At 39.3% G+C, this 19,186-nt stretch overlaps 1 protein-coding gene across 1 annotated transcript; it reads left to right on the forward strand.

Annotated features, from left to right (window-relative positions):
- The first annotated feature begins 1,938 nt into the window (after positions 1-1,938).
- On the forward strand, positions 1,939-17,201 carry smyd2a (SET and MYND domain containing 2a). Its single transcript, XM_030724357.1, has 12 exons — positions 1,939-2,232; positions 3,793-3,856; positions 5,287-5,397; positions 6,221-6,281; positions 8,307-8,434; positions 9,216-9,283; positions 12,151-12,253; positions 12,345-12,455; positions 13,322-13,442; positions 13,551-13,725; positions 14,645-14,753; positions 15,024-17,201. Exons 1-12 carry the CDS (start codon positions 2,060-2,062, stop codon positions 15,105-15,107), a joined length of 1,308 nt encoding a protein of 435 aa, XP_030580217.1. The 5' UTR covers positions 1,939-2,059; the 3' UTR covers positions 15,108-17,201.
- The last annotated feature ends 1,985 nt before the right edge of the window (positions 17,202-19,186 follow it).

Here is a 19,186-nt window from a genome sequence, read left to right on the forward strand (position 1 = left end):
ACCCATCTTCTGATGGCTGCTTTTATCAGAGCAGCCATCAGAAGTGAGTTCACAGTACTCAAATGGGCTCCACAATCACCAGGTCTCAATCCAATAGAGCACCTTTGGGATGTGATGCAACAAGAGATTCACATCATGGATGTGCAGCCAACAAATCTGCAGCAACTGTGTGATGATATGTCAACATGGACCAAAATCTCTGAGGAATGCTTCTAGCACCTTGTTGAATCTGTGCCATGAATAATTAAAGTAGTTCTAAAGGCAAAAGAGGGTCCAACCTGGTACAAGCAAGCTCTCCCTAATAAACTGGTCTGTGAGTGTATGTTACATGTGTTATGAACCATCCTTTGACTTTTAACAAAATGCAGATTTATGATGTTTCCTCCAACAGAGATGGATTACTGGGACAGTAGGGGTATTGTTAGTGGACTCTAAGTCAGACGTGCAACCTAAAAACATAACTGCCTAGGATATGTATAATATATATGTTGACTGATCCATATAAGATACTGACTGACAAATATTGGAAACACAGTTATACTATCTTGTTTATTAATTGTGTAATTTTGAAAACCCTCTTCTTTTATTATTATTTTCTGTGTCGGATTATTAATTTTGTGTCTCATTGCGGTCATTTTACATCTCTTCATAGCCATAATGTCTCACAATTATTGTTTTAGTGTTTCTTTGTCTTTTCTATTTAATTTTGGTTGTTTTCCATACTATGTCTTCTGTTCGTGTGTGTGTGTGTGTGTTTTCATTTACATCAATTGTTTTATGTCCATTGTATTTTATTTTGGCGGTGTGATCAGGGCCCCCTGAACCTTTGGAACCTTTGAACTTTAAGAAGTCACTTAGATGAGTGATGAAGCTGGACTCATCACATAAACATCACTGTGAAGAAGGCCAGACAGCGTCTCTACCTCCTCAGGCGGCTGAGAGACTTCAAGCTCCCACTCAAGGTGCTCAGGAACTTTTACACCTGCACCATCGAGAGCATCATGCGTGGGAGCATCACCACCTGGATGGGAAACTGCACCAAGCAGGACTTCATGGCCCTAAAAAGGGTGGTTCGTTCAGCTGAACGGACCATCAGAACCACCCTCCCCAACCTGCAGGACATTTACACCAAGCAGTGCAGGCTGAGGGCCATGAAGATCCTAAAACAGCCCAGCCACCCCGGACACTCTCTCTTCTCCCTGCTCCCATCAGGCCGGCGTTACCGCTGCCTGAGGGCTAAGACTGAAAGGTTGAAGAAGAGTTTTTACCCACAAGCCATCCGTCTGCTCAACTCTGAGCCCTAACTGGACCATTATTGCACAATGTAAATATTATAATTTATAAAAGTGTGTATAGTGTATAGTATATAGAGTATAGTGTATAGTGTGAATTACTTTTTTTTAAATTTTTATTCTTCTTATTTATATGTATGTGTATATATGGTTGCAGGTACAAAATACATTTCACTGTGCATTGTACTGTGTATAACTGTGCATGTGACAAATAAACACTATCTTAATCTATCTTAATCTTAATCTTAAGTATTTCTTCAACTGAAAATGCAGAATCCAGATGAACAACCAACAATCAGCTTTTTGGGATTTTCTTGCCTGAATTATTGAGCATGCATCAAGACACTGCATTTGCGTTCTATCATCAGATGTTTGTAAACCTGCATATTTTTATGTTGGACGTATCAAAATTTAAGGTCACCTCTCAACATTAGTAGCACATCATACACTGTCCCATGCAAACATATTCTTTGCCCCACATTTTAGTTTGAAACATAAACAAATTAAAAAAAAATTTTTTTTTTTTACTTATTCAGGTTATACCGCAGATATCAGATATATTTTTAAGTATATGCGCATTTAAGACAGCGCAATGTAGCCGCACTGTCCTTGCCGTCCCGTCTCCAGCAGGGGGCGATGACAGTGGTTCCAGACGCATGGAGGGTCAGGGAAGAAGAACGAGCTCAGGCGGAGGCTGATAAAGCGCTCAGTAGTCACAGGTGGTGGTCGTCGGCATAAGGAACTGGAGAACCGTATCAGAACAAATCATGAAGAACGAAGGCATAGAGGGGACGGAAAAGTTTCTGAGCCCGGGTAAAGGGAGTGGGCTGCGGGCGGTGAGGGACTTCGCGGTGGGGGAGCTGGTGTTCGCGTGTCCTGCCTACTCCTACGTGCTGACCGTGAATGAGAGGGGAGCGCACTGTGAGCACTGCTTCACCAGGTAAAACTGCACCTCACCTCACAAATGACAGAGCACCCCTGTAACAGGTAGCTACGAACAGGTACGTCCCTCTTCTAAAAGGAGAACCGAGCACACCGGGTAACGTCCAGTTCACCGCCAGCTAACCTCATTACAGCTAGGTTAGCAGTTAAACCTCTGTACACCTACTCAGCTGATTAAAGTGGGTCAGTGAGATGAGGCAGCTCGCCTGATAGAGGCTGCAGCTTTTGTTTGTAGCACTGCGGAGTCAGGAGAGTAAAACAGTGCTGGAAAAGCCATAAAATGCTTTTATAATTCTCTAAATGAAGGTTTTAACGCACCTCTGTACAGTCTTGAATAGGTTAACAATAATTACAGGTGGCATACTTGGTTTGCAGCCCTATTTATGTTATGGTAAAACGTGTCCGCTTGCACCATACAACACGTGTAAAATTATAAACAAGACACACATGGACGGATTATGAAACAAAAGCGGTTCTGGACACTGACCTGTAAAACAGCCCTACTTGCCCTGTAGAGGACCGAGTTACACAGATTAATCTACAACATAATATATTGTTTTGTCTCTTCAGTTGTGCATGTGGCTGATGTATTACATAAATTTGCGTTGCTTTATGGTAGTTTGTAGACGTTTTATATCCCTTCATGGTTGTATTGTTTCATAATTATAACTTTTGTGTCTGGCTTTTTCTGTGTTAAGTCTTGTCTCATTGTGTTTTGTGTCTCTGCCATGTTAAAATTATGAGTGTTAGATGGACTGCTCTACATAGTACAGTTTAGTAGCCTGCAGAGACAAGAGTAATCTCTTGTCTGTGGTAACCTGTACACGCGCGCGCACACACACCTGACAAAAGACTGCCTTTGTAATATCAGACTGTCAAAGCTTGCACCAGTAACAGTGTAGGCTGTTAAGTGGCGTACAGCATTCAGAGAGCTTTGTAATGTGTAGGTGTGTGTAGGCACTTTATCAAAAATGTGACGGGAAGTTGAATTCAGTTCAAGTTTAATATCTCTTCATAACTACATTTTAGAGTTAAATGAACTCTGTCACACTCTCACTGACACACTTTCTTATACACACACGCACACACACATGTCCTACCCAAGAAGCCATTAAAAGGTTTGTAGAGCGCTGAAAGGTTAGGGTGCTAAATATAGGTGTCCATTTGTCCCAAGAGAGGAGGAGCCAAGAGTTGAGAAGTCAAGTCCAGGCGAGGAGTGCACTGAAGGGCATGGACACGAGTCGTTACACATTGTCAACTAAAAATGTTTGTAGACATTCTTGGGAATTTAATTGGAAACTCTTATCCAATGTATACGGACCACGTGTGATTAAAATTAAACTTACTGACATCTGTATGTTCCTGTCCCGGACTACAACAAACCAGCTGGACATTTTCATACATCAATTTAAAAAAAAAAAAAAAGTGTTGAATCTTTTTGGTGTAGTTTAATCCCACATCCACAAGTCTTACTATGTGTGTTCATGTAGTTTAAAAGAAATGGGTCCTCTTAAGCATAGCATAAGTATCTGAATTTATTGTCTTTGTGTCCTTACAGGAGAGAAGACCTTTTTAAGTGTGGTAAATGTAAGCAGGCCTACTACTGCAATGTTGACTGTCAGGTAAGATGATCATTTTGGGCATTTTCATGGAGAGTTTGAAGTCTTATTGAAATTGAGGTTCAAAAGTCGACTAAAGGACCCGACTAGGATTAGGTTTTACTTGGAAGAATTATATTTACGTTTTGTTGTTTTTAAGTGCTCCTACAGTTATCAAAACTTTACCCTAATCAGGCATCTGTAAGAAATTTTTTTCTCATCACGTCTTTTAGCAGGAGTTAGAAACTAATACAATATCCTTTCAAATAGAGGGACAAAGAATAGACAGTAACCAAGCCAAGGTGTGTTTTTCGGTCTCTATTTTGGTCCTATAATGGACTGGTGATCTGTTCAAGGTGCTCCCTTGTAGGTGAGTCTGGAGAAAGTAACATGTACTGAAATGCATTGCCACATAATTACCAGTAAACAGCATAAACCTTAGGCTCCAGTCCCCATATCCTAATGAGGGGAGACACAAGATCTTTCTTTTGGTGTGTGTTTGAACATAAAGCCGACAACAGAGGTTGAAAACCAGCTCAAAGAGACTTCAAAGCAATCGACACAGTGATTCTACTGTAGAAATGTTCTTCTTAGCCCTTTTTGTCCCTTTTGGGACATAAGGCCGCTGTACTGTAGAAACATGTACAGGTAGAATCTACAATGGGCTAGAATGCCACAAAGCTGACTGCTCATCAGGGCTTTTATTACCTGTTGAAGATCAGGCTCTGGCTCCTGGGCTGTAGTCAGCATACATTCACCTTTTGACATGTTCTTCTTTTGGATCTTCGCTAGCTTCATCTTAGCGTGCTGTCTGTGCAGATGTTTCCAAAGAGTCAGTATTGTGTTAGCAGTATAATGCAGTTGTTTCTGTCCTGGAAGCAGTTTGCATTTTACATCACAGTCTTGTCCTTTCATGCAATGAAAATAAAAGTAATGTCTATACCTCCACTCCGCAAAGTTGTGGACCGCTCCATCAATTTCCTCATCCCTGCACACAAACTGAAGTCAGCTGATTGTAGCGCAAGTATGCAGGAAGAAAAGGGCATGTTTGCTGTATTTCTATTTTCCAGTTATCTGCATAACTGAAGAGCCTTTGTAACACAAGTAACAACTGTAATGTGATTACTGCATTGCCGTATTACTGAAAAATGTAATGGGATTACAGTAACGTGTTACTTTGGAACACATTACACCCAACAGTGTATATGAAACTCACTGCTGTTGCTTTAACAATTCATTGTATCATCCTTCTGAGTCTGTTTAGTTTTAGTGTGACGGTACAAAACACATTCAGTGCACAGAAATGTCAGTTTAATTCTCGTTGACTTTCTTCCTTTTGTGTCTCTTTGTTTCCCTTTTCTAACTCTTATCTAATTGAACAGGATTATTTGCTACATAAGATTCACTGTTAACTCATTGCATGCATCTGTCTTCCCCTCTGGTTGTTTGCACAGAGAGGGGATTGGCCCATGCACAAGCTGGAGTGTGTAGCAATGTGTTCCTATGGGGAAAACTGGTGTCCATCAGAAACAGTCAGACTGGTGGCAAGAATGATCATGAAACAGGTGAAGTAGTGTAAGAAGCGGGAAAATTAATGGTTCAATATTCAGAGATGCCTTTGTTTTAGTCAGAGTGACAGGTGCAGGAAAAAATAAATATATTAAATTATATATATATAAATATAAAAAGTGATAAAATAGTTGTGGTCAAGAGGCTGCCATTATCTGTTTATAATCAATGTGACTTGAAAGTGCACATATAACCTTAAAGATGAAATCAAACTTTAAAAATAAATAATACTTATAATATTTGGTATGTACAGTTAAAAAAATTATCCCCTTTCACTGATTACACACTAACATGTCCCTTGTGGATGTTATTAGTTACACCTGTTTTACCCATGAATTTGGCTGAATAAAACAACAAGAAGAGGAAGCAGATTTAGAGCCTTTAAAACTTAAAATAAACAAAGATCTGAGTAAAATAATTATCTTCACATTAAACTGACTTGACTCTCGTCACTTTCATTTGTATAGTTTTCCATAAGCAGTATCATTACACATGTAGTTTAGATTAAAGTGAAAGTTCTTGTGCAGTGTTAACAGAGCCTTATTGTGTGGTAATTTGACCACAGCGTTTAAATTTAGGTCTTATCTTAGTTAATGACACTGTTCATGAACACTGCTGGCGCTGAGCTGTGCTCGGAAGCTGCTGCATTACCATAAAGTTCTTTAATGTCTAAACTGGTCTGAACATTTTATACCAAAACCATCTGCTGATAATTCAATACAGTGTAAAGGGGAAATTAGGTTAGTTTATACTGTTACATCATTGTGTGTTCTGTATGATTTAGTATTTTTTTTTCTTCATTGAACACTCATTTTGCAGAGAGTCACAACAGAGCGAACTCCCTCAGAAAGGCTGCTACTGCTTAAAGAGTTTGAATCCCGTAAGTTAACGTGTGTGTATGCGCCCGTGTGTGTGTGTGTGTGTGTGTGTGTGTGTGTGTGTGTGTGTGTGTGTGTGTGTGTGTGTGTGTGTGTGTGTGTGTACACATAGTCATGCATTTTAGTTACATATTCGTGGACTTTTAGTTACACGGTGTGTGTGCACACGTGAGTGATCTTTGTGTGTCTCCAGTTGTAGCAGTGTGTCTATTAATATCCTCAGCTGTAGCCTCCAGTCCTAGTTCTGTCGCTTTCATTCAGTCTGAGTGTGCAGAGCACTGGGACTTTAATCCCAAGCTTCTGGCTTCTGTAATTTCATATTCTCTCCCTTCCTTTAACAACTATTGCCACTGTGCCCTTGAGCAAGACACTCAGTTTTCATCTTCACAGGGAAACTGTGATTATGCTGTGACACATTTAACTGTTAATATAACTCAGTTTCACCTCCTAATTAAGAAGCTAAACTCTGTGCTTGTTCTTGAGCAGCAAGATTTACATGGCATTCTGTTTTCTGTAGTTCTGCTTTACTAATGTGTAACTTTCAGGTTTTATAAAAGCTGAAAACACAGTGGAACTGGTCCCAGTGGTCCTACTCACGCATGCATGAACTCTGGTTTCCCCCAAGTGCCCACAGACTGTTTTCTCTGCTCCATTTGGGATTATTATTTAGTCAGAGCTGTTGTTTCTGGCTCAGATGTGTCACTACAGGATTGTTAGCGAATTAACCTTCATACCTTTATCTCATGCTCACAAAACAAATGGGTGGCCAGCTGTTGCCTGCTGCCACTAGTCTGTCGGTGTGGGTTTGTGTGATTGGCAAAGACAGGTGGCTCATAGCAGTGCTGTGTTTTACACTTACTAACACTGAGCTCATCATTTTCTGCATACAGCAGTAACAACTATTTTCCTCATTCTTTTTATGTCTAATTTCCATAAATACCAGTAAATGTAATATTCTGACTTAATTATTGCTGACAGGTGTCCATAGGTGCAGGTGAAAGTACAATTACTAATTTTGAATTATTTGTTTAATGCATATATTTATTTTTAATGAGTAAGAAGATCAGATGTTTTGCAAAAGATCCAAAAACAAACTTAATGGTAAAATGGTAAATGGACTAGTTCTTATATAGCACTTTTGTACTCTAGCTGAGCACTCAAAGCACTTTATACTACACCTTTGCAGTTACCCATTCACGCACACATTCATACAAGCACTGTTTTCTATTTCAAAGTGCTTTCTATCTAACAATCACACACATTCATATTCTGGTTGAATCAGAGAGCAGCTTGGGGTTCAATATCTTGCCTAAGGATACTTTGGCATGCAGACTGGAGCAGCCAGGAATCGAACCTTCCGATTAGTAGACGACCACCTCCTTAGCCACAGCCATCCCAACAAAAGTTGTCATATTGATATATAAGTTGTGTTGATGGAGCCAATTCAACTCATGTACAGAAAACATTTAACCTTAGGACATTTGAAGCTGCTCGCTGCATAGTGTTTAAACAACAAACTATTTTTTGTTTTGTTTTTTTTTGTTTTTTCCTCTAGTCTATAGTACATTTTCCTAATACACAAAAGGTCTCTGCTTTGATAAAAGGAGGAGACACAAATGCCTTTGACTGTCAGGAAGTGGATCTGGTGTAAAGTGATTTGTCTGTATGCTAGCTGGTTAACATGAGGAAGCAGCAAAATATCCTTTAAATTTTAGAACTGAAAACAAAAATATGATGCAGTTAGCTAAAATTGTCACTTAAGACAGTAATACAAATTTAATTTTGCTGTGTTCTCATAATTCACATTTAGTTCTGCCCCTCCTCCCTCCTCCCTTCACACAAACACACACACTTTTACCACTGAGACACAGCTCAGCAGTGCATGTGGTCTCACTTTTAATAGGGAAAAACGACATTTTGTTGTCTGAGTAATCATCTAATTCTTAATTTCTCAATGTATTCATTTTTTCCTGTCCTTTGTCTTGTTTCTATTTGTCTTCTTTTTTCTTAAACTGTTTTGTTTACAGATTTGGATAAGATGGACAGTGAAAAGGAGGAGATGAACCAGGCAGACATACTAGCGCTGCATCACTTCTACTCCAAACACATCAGTGACCTTCCTGACGAGCAGGCTCTCACAGAGCTATTTGCACAGGTACAGAACAATGTACAGAGACAGGAAATGTGCAGCACTGCTGCCCCAGCTGGTTCTCAAACAGTGGAGGTTCAGGTTACTGTGCATTGTGCACTTTAACACATCATGTCCAACCAAACGGTTGCAGCTGCCCTATTTCTTGGCTGGTGGACTCACACTTGCTGGGCAAGATCATGTAGATCATTGTTGTTTCAAAGGGATCCAGGCTCTCTAACAAAGTCTTAAGCAGCTGCTTCCAGACGCCTACAAGAAGAGATTTTAATGCATTTAAAAATGCTATTAGTACCTTTTTCCAAACGGCAGTGCTTCTTCCAAATACCTGATAAGTCCTAATCTCTACTTGAACACTAGCTTGAAATAAGTTGATTTTAAAACCCCTTTCTCCTACTAAGAATCTTTATTTCATACTTTTATGTTGATAAAGATAAACCATTTCTTTATCTTTATCCCTCCTCAGTTGTCCTGCACTTGTAAGCAGAAAGACACACAGGACTGCATGTTTGTTTTTAACTGGGCTCTGTATCACACGCCCACTGATTTCTTTCTGTTTAACTCTGCAGCTTTAAGCTCTTTAATTTGATCTGTCTGGCAGTGTGCTGTCTCCCAACCTTTCAAGCTACATCAGTGGAAATGATCTCTTTGGACTCTTATCATAGCGCTGCATTTAATCTCCACTACCAGAATTTCCTCCTCCTTGCTGGAGTGGGTGGCTCAGCACAATACAGGGTGAAGCAAGTTGTATTTTTGGATTACTGAACCCTGTGTTTCTGTTTCTCTTCAGGTTAATTGCAATGGTTTTACCATAGAGGATGAAGAACTCTCACATCTGGGATCAGCTGTTTTTCCTGAGTAAGTAGCTGGCATGTCATTATCATTCTGAACAGACTGTTTATCATTTTTGTGCACTGTGTGGACATTTTAGGAATTTAAATTTTAAAATAAATTCTTCTTTTCTTCCTCTGAATATCTCAGACCTCTTTCTCAGTCTCAGTTTTCCACACAGAGGTTTTAATACTTTTAGATCAGTTCTCTCTTTTTTTGGTTTGTTTATTTTATGTGCGCCGAACTTGTTGGATTGAGTTTTTACCCCTCAGCCTAAAAAGGCTGATGGGGTATTGTCATCACGTCATGCTTCTACTGAAAATCTCTGAGTTTGAATCTTGGCAACAGGTCAGGTTTCCTGAAACTCTTGTGAACGCAATAACTCGATGACATCACCTAGAATTTTCAAATTGATACCATACCTGTGTCTACTAAACATTTTGGATGACTTAGTTCTTACCATAATAATGCCAATCACAGAAAGTAACCGTATTCTCAGTGGTTTGTTTATTATGATTTTAGCATTTCTTATTCCTGGTTCTTCCTTAGCCAATTGCAAGTCACTGAGGCTCTCATGCACCTCTACTGAGACCTGTTAATTATGTGATCTAAAACTTGTGCTTCCCAGGGATTTGTGCCATATACAGTGCCTTGCGAAAGTATTCGGCCCCCTTGAACTTTTCAAACTTTTGCCACATTTCAGGCTTCAAACATAAAGATATAAAATTTTAATTTTTTGTGAAGAGTCAACAACAAGTGGGACACAATCGTGAGGTGGAATGAAATTTATTGGATGTGTCAAACTTTTTTAACAAATAAAAAACTGAAAAGTGGGGCGTGCAATATTATTCGGCCCCCTTGCGTTAATACTTTGTAGCGCCACCTTTTGCTGCAATTACAGCTGCAAGTCGCTTGGGGTATGTCTCTATCAGTTTTGCACATCGAGAGACTGAAATTCTTGCCCGTTCTTCCTTGTAAAACAGCTCGAGCTCAGTGAGGTTGGATGGAGAGCGTTTGTGAACAGCAGTCTTCAGCTCTTTCCACAGATTCTCGATTGGATTCAGGTCTGGACTTTGACTTGGCCGTTCCAACACCTGGATACGTTTATTTGTGAACCATTCCATTGTAGATTTGGCTTTATGTTTTGGATCATTGTCTTGTTGGAAGATAAATCTCTGTCCCAGTCTCAGGTCTGTTGCAGACTACAACAGGTTTTCTTCCAGAATGGTCCTGTATTTGGCCCCATCCATCTTCCCATCAATTTTGACCATCTTCCCTGTACCTGCTGACAAAAAGCAGGCCCAAACCATGATGCTGCCACCACATATGTTTGACAGTGGGGATGTTGTGTTCAGGGTGATGAGCTGTGTTGCTTTTATGCCAAACATATCGTTTTGCATTGTGGCCAAACAGTTCGATTTTGGTTTCATCTGACCAGAGCACCTTCTTCCACATGTTTGGTGTGTCTCCCAGGTGGCTTGTGGCAAACTTCAAACGAGACTTTTTATGGATATCTTTGAGAAATGGCTTTCTTCTTGCCACTCTTCCATAAAGGCCAGATTTGTGCAGTGTACGACTGATTGTTGTCCTATGGACAGACTCTCCCACCTCAGCTGTAGATCTCTGCAGTTCATCCATTGGCTGCATCTCTGATCAGTCTTCTCCTTGTTTGAGATGAAAGTTTAGAGGGACGGCCGGGTCTTGGTAGATTTGAAGTGGTCTGATACTCCTTCCATTTCAATATGATTGCTTGCACAGTGCTCTTTGAGATGTTTAAAGCTTGGGAAATCTTTTTGTATCCAAATCCGGCTTTGAACTTCTCCACAACAGTATCTCGGACCTGCCTGGTGTTTTCCTTGGTCTTCATGATTCTCTCTGCGCTTTGAACAGAACCCTGAGACTATCACAGAGCAGGTGCATTTATACGGAGACTTGATTACACACAGATGGATTCTATTTATCATCATCAGTCATTTGGGACAACATTAGATCATTCAGAGATCCTCACTGAACTTCTGGAGTGAGTTTGCTGCACTGAAAGTAAACGGGCCGAATAATATTGCATGCCCCACATTTCAGTTTATTTGTTAAAAAAGTTTGACACATCCAATAAATTTCATTCCACTTCACGATTGTGTCCCACTTGTTGTTGATTCTTCACAAAAAATTAAAATTTTATATCTTTATGTTTGAAGCCTGAAATGTGGCAAAAGGTTGAAAAGTTCAAGGGGGCCGAATACTTTCACAAGGCACTGTAAAGATTCTGCTGCAGGGGTGTGCAACTCCAGGCCTCGAGGGCCGGTGTCCTGCAGGTTTTAGATGTGTCTCTGCTTCAACACACCTGAATCAAATATAGAAGTCATTAGCAGGACTCTGGAGAACTTGACTGCATACTGAGGAGGTAATTCAGCCATTTTATTCATGTGTGTTGGATCAGGGACACATCTAAAACCTGCAGGACACCACCCCTGTTCTACTGCCAGGAGGCTGAGGGGTAAGCACTAACACCTGACAGTATTTTTTTATTTATTTATTTTTTGTTACATGTAGCATGTGCATTGCAAATGTCTGACCATTTTACTTGTTAGTACTGCATGACTGAAAACAATCCTATCAGGAGACATCTGATCAGCCACCAAAGCACTTGAAAACCTAAGATGGTGCTATTTTAAAAGCGAATAGTGCTCACGCTAAATATTGAATTGGCATTTCTCTGTTGGCTGCCCTTTTGAATAAATTTCACGAAAAAAGATTATTCATGGCAGCACTGTACATAATCCACCACAGTGCAGTAGTACCAGTGTCATGGAGGTGTTAAATGTAGTGTTTTGTCAGTTTGTTTTTAATTTTACAGCTTTTCTCTCACTGCTTCTCTCTCTCCTTCTTCCTTCCAGTGTAGCACTGATGAATCATAGCTGTAGTCCCAATGTCATAGTGACCTATAAAGGCACAGTAGCTGAGGTCAGAGCTGTTAAAGAGATAAACTCTGGAGAGGAGGCAAGTAAATGCATAATTTTGAAACCTACAATTACAGAAGTGTAAAAGTTTCTTATAATAGTTTCTTTTTGTCATGTGTCTCTCTTTGTAGATATTTAACAGTTACATAGACCTGCTCTACCCTACAGAGGACAGGAAGGAGAGGTTGTTAGATTCCTATTTCTTCACATGCCAGTGTACAGAGTGCACCACCAGGTCTAAGGTACTGTTGACTTACGTGTCAGGAACACACATCTTTGATATATTGAATGCAAGTTTCATGGAACCCTTTAATTTGGTTAGTTTGAGGAATAAAACAAAGTGTTCGATTTGCATTAGTTATTAGTTGTCTGGGGAAATTCCTCAGGATCATGGATGCTGTCCTCATTGTGCCAACATCAGGACCAGTGTTTCCACAGCCCTTTGTTTCAAACTGCACCTTACACTATCAGACATACAGTGGCTGTGTTACATGAACATTAATGCAGTATTTGGTTTGTGTCAGTCTTCATAGCATGTATTGTTTTGAATGGAAATGGTACTTGGCATGGGACTTGAAAAAAACTGCTGCTCATTTTCCATTTTTACTGAAGGTTTTGGAATGAAATAACTGGTTATAATGTCAAAAACTGACAAAAATCACTCATCTTCACTATTTATAGCCTTAAAAGGTCTAGAAATAGGCAAAATTTATCTCTGAAGAATTATATTTTTCGGGGCCATAAAAAACTTTGGCAATATAAAAAAAATAATGTTCTAAGCTTTATTCCCTCATTTGTAAAGGAAATACACTTAGTGTGATTTGTTAGATGCATCAGGCATATGTCCAAATATGGTCAATTATTTGTTTATGTAAATAGGGCGTAAGATCAAATATGGTGCTCACATTTTTCATGCCGTAATTTCACTCATTTCACTAAGTCCTTCACAAACAACACCTATGCTATTACTTAGGACAACTATTCAACAGTAAATTGTGAGTTTTATCAGCTTAGCATGGTTAGCTTTGATGTTTTGAACATAAATGGACAGCGATCCAATTTACTGTTTGTTTTTTTTGTTTTGTTTTTTCCTTCTCTTTCTCTTCAGGACAAGGCAAAAATGGAGATCAGGAAGCTGAATCCTCCGCCAGAGCCAGAGGAAATCCGGTCCATGGTCCATTATGCCAGAAATGTCATCGAAGAATTCAGGCGTGCCAAACACTACAAAAATATCCTTTTCTTATTATAATCTAGTCTTGTCTTTATCTAGGACAGCTTTCCTGCCTCCTCTTCTTATGCTACCTTTTCTGTATCATTATTCCTTGACTCTCTTGCACCCCCCAGTGAGCTGCTAGAAATGTGTGAGCTCAGCCTGGAGAAGATGGGAGCTATATTTGCAGACACAAATGTCTACATGCTGCACATGATGTATCAGGCCATGGGTGTTTGTCTGTACATGCAGGACTGGGATGGCGCTATGAGCTATGGAGAGAAGATCATTCAACCATACAGGTAGATTGGTCTGTTAGTCAATTTTCTAGATTATGTCAGTCTTTGTCAACACCATTACATTTTCATTTTGAAATGCAGAACTCTTGCAAAGTTTGCACCTAGTGTCATTCCTGCTGCTTCAGGACCTGTAAAACAGTGACCTTCTTAGAATTGCTGCTGACCTTGTTCAGATTGAAGGTGCCAAAATTTTATTTTCTTGATAGCTGTACACCAAGACTTTTGGAAATGAAGCAGGCACCTTTTTTGGAGCTTATCAGTCTTTCCATGACTCATCACACCCCTGTCACATGACCCCAAGCAATGTTATCCACTGCTATGACCACCTTTCATTCATATTACTTTCAGCTTGGTATATGTCACGCTCTTCTTCTTTCCACTGTGACATTTAAATAGCCGGGTGAGTTGTCAGTCTGTCAAGAATTGTATCTTTCAACCTTTTGTCCCTTCCAAGTGTGCAGAGGTCTGAATAAATTTAAGGGCATGCAGGACACAGTGGACTGTCTTAACCTTTCAACACAATAAGTCACAGTGGAAGAAGTTGTGTGTTTTTGGTTTTTTTTTGTGCTTGATAATAAAAGGGCAGTTTTAAGTGGAAGGGGTTTTTATGTACAAACTTGATTGGCTCCTTAAAGGTTCCTGTGGTCCCCTTACCCCTGTTTAGTAGTTATTTCTTATGTAGTGTTTTTGACCCTGCCACCTCTATAGCGTGTATTATTTTAGGTTCTTTTAGTGGATCTTGGGCTTATCAATGCTAGGTCCATTTCCCTCTGTAGTATAAAGTAATCTACTTGTGATTTTTTTTTTTTTTTTCTTCTTTTTTTCCCCCTCTCCCTACAAAAAATGTGAGTTTATGTTTTAACATGTGTTTTCTCTAACATTTCCAGCTCACTTTAAAGTTTAAATTTTATTCTCTCTGCAGTGTTCACTATCCAGCCTACTCTCTGAACGTGGCTTCTATGTACCTGAAACTGGGCCGTCTGTATTTGGGGCTTGAGAAGAAGACACAAGGAGTCAAAGCTCTGAAGAAGGTGAATATATATATAGTTTATCAAATACACCAGTTATAGATATTTAGTGTATTGGATAAAATGAGTTCAGAAGCTTCATCACATGATAGGTTGGCTGCACATACATGACTAAATTTCCATTATTAAATTCATTTAAGTTTGGCATCTGAAGCTGCATTACTGTATTGAGGTTTAACCACTTTTTTTTTTTTTTTCTTTTCTTTTTTCATTCACATTTGATCAGCTGTTGAAGTGAGTGTGCATCTAAACTGACTGTCTGTCTGTCTTCAGGCTCTTGCAATCATGGAGGTGGCTCATGGAAAAGATCACCATTATGTAGCTGAAGTCAAACGAGAAATCGAGGAGCAGAAGTAAATAAAGTTCAGCTGAAGGAGCAAAAAGAATAACAAAAGGGTCTGCAATGAGGAACCTCTCCAAAAGCATTACCAACAGCAAAATACATGGCATGCATTATTTACCTCTTTTTTTTGTAAACATTTTTCTTCCTTCTGGGTTTTTTGTTTGTTTTTTCTGCTTCTCTGTGGGCAGAGTTTCTTTGACATGTCTACTCTCATCACATGGTGGATGAGGGCCACATTTTGTATCTATAGGCACCTACTTCCTGTCAGACCTGGACAACAAAAGGAGGCAAATTAGCGTTACGTTGTTTGAATGGGTGGAGTGTATCTGATATATTTCTCATTCAGACTTGAACTACATTTTAAAATGTTGGCTTCTTTTCGTACATTGATTTAAAAAAAAAAAAAAAAAAAAAAAAAAAAAATCCCATCAGTGGGAAGATGCTTTTGTTTTGTTTTGTTTTTTTAAATACCACCTTTCTGAAAAAACAAAGCTTTCATGTGAATGCTCTCTTTTCTGAAGCCAAATTTTTTGCCCTTTTCCTGGTGAGTCTGAATCATTCACTGTGTTTAGTGGACCCATCGACAGTCTGTTTACTGTCCTCTTTGTCTTTGGCAGCAGTTTTGGCTGCACAGCGTTACACCAGGGCAGATGTTCATGATTTTAAAATTCTGTACAAACTAATGAGCAGTTGTTGTTCAGTTGATGTATTTTTAATTCTCAGATATTCTGGCTTCTTTCATGTTTAAACTGTGAAACATGTCTGACCATGCGTTATTTACTCGGTAGCACCAGAGAGGTGAATGCAACAAACTATTCCTGAATGAATAACAAATAATTTTAATGGGTTGTCTTGCAGTATGTTTTGCTTGTTTAAAAGAAGCAGGAAGTGTTGCATGTTTGACTGTTGATATTTTTGCTTTTTTTTTTTTTCCCCTCACAAGAGGCTTGTTGACCACAGGTTAAACCAGCTATTCTGTCTGTTCAGTGTATCATTAAATAGGGGTGCTGATATGTGACCAGTTTACCTCTTAAGTCACAGTGAAGACATTAGTACTATGATCCTGGATCAGAGCCCTTTGCTCTCAGGAATAAAAGAGGGCAGCACAGTAGCTTTTGTTGCCTTTTTGTCAAGAGATGAATTGTTGTACTTTGGTGTGGGTTTTTCTGTTCTTTCCAGAAGCAGCATGGCTCCAGATTATCATTACCCTGGAAATAAAGTCACCTATAAATTTGTAGGAAGAAGTTAAAATACACTATAAGATAATGGGGTGTATAGCTTTTACAGTGATGATAATCAAGTAGAGGGTGTTGTCCTTAATTTTTTAGATTTTATAGGCAAGAATTGGTCTAATATTTCTTAAAAAGGGAAGTGGATCTCCCTTTAATCTTTTTTATTTTTTTTAATTTATGCACACTTGTAAGCTAAATAATAGCTAATTTAAACAATAGTTCAAAACATTGTAACCACAATCTTTAGCAAGAATGGATCTTAAAAACATCTGAGAGTTTTAAACAATAGTTTGAGTTTAACAGACCCCAATAATCATTTGTGGGAGCAGTTCTAGATCATAAAACTGTAGTTCTGCTTTAGATTTGACTAGAATTTATAGTAATACCAGATGGCTGTACTTACTGTTGTTGCTGGGAGGGAGGCTTTAAGAAAAAAAAAAAAAAAAAGCAATGCAAGGGCCTTGCACTCAGATTTTGTATTGTTTTTGTGACAAAATGATGTCAAATGGCAAAAATGTAAGCACATTTTATTTCATTTAAGCAGTGTCTACAAGTGGATGCTTGGTCTTGCTGTGGGCTTCATTTTGCACTGCCAGAAGTCACAGATTGAGTTCTGTTGTTTAAATGCATGTAGCTTCCCTTCATCTTGTTTACTATGGAAACAGTTTAATACTCAATACTGGCATACTGACAGCTGGAAATATCCAATTTTGAAGGTCATTTTTGTAGCAACCTGTGCATATGTGACTCTTTGTCACCTGCAAAAATGCAACTAAAAGGTGCCTGCCTTACAGTTTTGCCTTGGTAAACCAAAAGCACCATTTGAATAACTTCACATGTTCATTTTTGTTCATTTCCGCTAAAAAAAAAAAAAAACACAATGCAAAGATGGGTTGTAGATTAATTTGCACAAGTCAGTAACCTATATATCTAAACTTTCTGTTGGCCAGAATTGAGCATTGCATCTTATTTTGGCCAAAGTAAATGCACATTATATAGTTTCTATTTTTACACTAATGCCATTAAAGGAAAAACGTGTGGCACTAGTGTTAAAACATCAAAATCCAAACAGCATGTAAACTAGGTAAAGAGTAATTGGAAGGCCACCTACAGTTTTTCTCTTGTTTCTGTAATGAACTGTTATCTTTATCAGGCATGAATATTATTCTCTTGGAATGCATAATTAAGTCTGAGCCTCTGGTTCTTTCTGTACTGTGTCAGTGGAACTCAATAAATGACAGTATCACACGTTGCCATATATTCTCATTTTCTGCATATCCCGATCATCCTGAAAGTAAAGATCTGTTAATAGAATCAAAATTTAAGTGACCAATTTGTTTTCCACAGGAAGTATGTGTCATTGTGATAAGAGATTAGGGTTTCATTAAGTCCACCTGTGGAAGCAGTAGTGCTAGAGGTGAGCACTACAGGTATGGCATAAATTAGACTAAGGACATTTTTCAATGGAAATCATTGAATTTGGCTTTTACTGTAGTTGAAGACTTGACTAAAAACTGGATGTAGAAGTACTAGAGTCTATTCTCTGATATGGTACCTGCACCTCATTGGGCCTGGATTCAGTTATAAAGCACTTTACCTGGTGTGACGCTGTAGCACTTCAGTTAGGTTAGTACTGTGAGACATTTAATTCTTAATCTTTCTTTCCTCATCAAAATATTTTCACAAAAAGAAAAAAATGTTTAGAAACAACTGAATGGCTACCTTTCAATGCCCAGTATTTATAATGAGTACCAATCAGGTTTCAGAACCAATCATAGCACAAAAACAGCGCTTAATTTCAGACTTTGTGGATTGTTTGTGTTTGAGCAGATTAATGCGGTGAAGACCAAAGAACTGGTGGTGGACTTCTGCAGGCGCAGACATCCCCCTCCATCAGTTAACATCCAGGGAACACATATTGAGAGAGTGGACTTCACCTACTCAGGAAACTAAAGTCATTTTATATGGAGTGGTCTGCTGGGGTTCCAGCATCACGACAGCAGACAGGAAGAGACTGAACAAACGCATAAAGAGGGCTGGCTCTGTAGACCCTGTGCAGATGGTGGGAGACAAGAGGATGCAAGTATCAGAGAATCAGAATCAGAAGGTTTTTATTGCCATATGGGTGAACAGGTTCACAGCATTAGGAAATTGCTGCGGTACTTCGTGCTTACAGAAAAAAACAAATAAGTATAAAAACTATAAGACAATATACAAGTATACAAATTGCAAATATACAGAGATATTAGAGCTATAACTATAGCACAATATTACAAAATTACAAAATATACAGTGCAGAGACTAATTAAAAGATAAAAGAATGTAGACTATATTCCACTAATATGTACATCAGTGCAATCAGACAGGTGCATAGACATAGGGTCATCAGCGTTTGTGGAGGGTGGTGGTAACAGTCTTAGGGTAATTGTTCATGAGTCCAACAGCAGAGGGGAAGAAACTGTTCTTATGGCGGGAGGTTCTGGTCCGTATGGACCGTAGCCTCCTGCCTGAGGGGAGAGGGTCAAAAAGTCTGTGCCCAGGGTGAGAGTGGTCGGCTGTGATCCGACCTGCACGCCCCAGTGTCCTGGAGGTGTACAGGTCCTGGAGAGATGGGAGGTTACAGCCAATCACCTTCTCAGCAGAGTGCACAACGCGCTGTAGTCTCTGTTTGTCCCTAGTGGTGGCTCCAGCGTACCACACAGTGATGGAGGAGGTAAGGATGGACTCAATGATGGCAGTATAGAACTGCACCATGGTCCTTGCTGGCAAGTTGAATTTCTTCAACTGCCGCAGGAAGTACATCCTCTGCTGGGCCTTTTTGACAACAGAGGTGATGGTGGGCTCCCACTTGAGGTCCTGGG

Source organism: Archocentrus centrarchus, chromosome 3, assembly GCF_007364275.1.
Source record: "Archocentrus centrarchus isolate MPI-CPG fArcCen1 chromosome 3, fArcCen1, whole genome shotgun sequence".
In the NCBI taxonomy this organism is placed as follows: Eukaryota; Metazoa; Chordata; class Actinopteri; order Cichliformes; family Cichlidae; genus Archocentrus; species Archocentrus centrarchus.

Coding starts and splice junctions, on each gene's coding strand:
- smyd2a (XM_030724357.1), top strand. CDS start 2,060: ATGAAGAACGAAGGCATAGAGGGGACGGAAAAGTTTCTGAGCCCGGGT. Junction 6,282..8,306: donor GCTTAAAGAGTTTGAATCCC/GTAAGTTAACGT, acceptor TTTTGTTTACAG/ATTTGGATAAGATGGACAGT. Junction 12,456..13,321: donor AGTGCACCACCAGGTCTAAG/GTACTGTTGACT, acceptor CTTTCTCTTCAG/GACAAGGCAAAAATGGAGAT.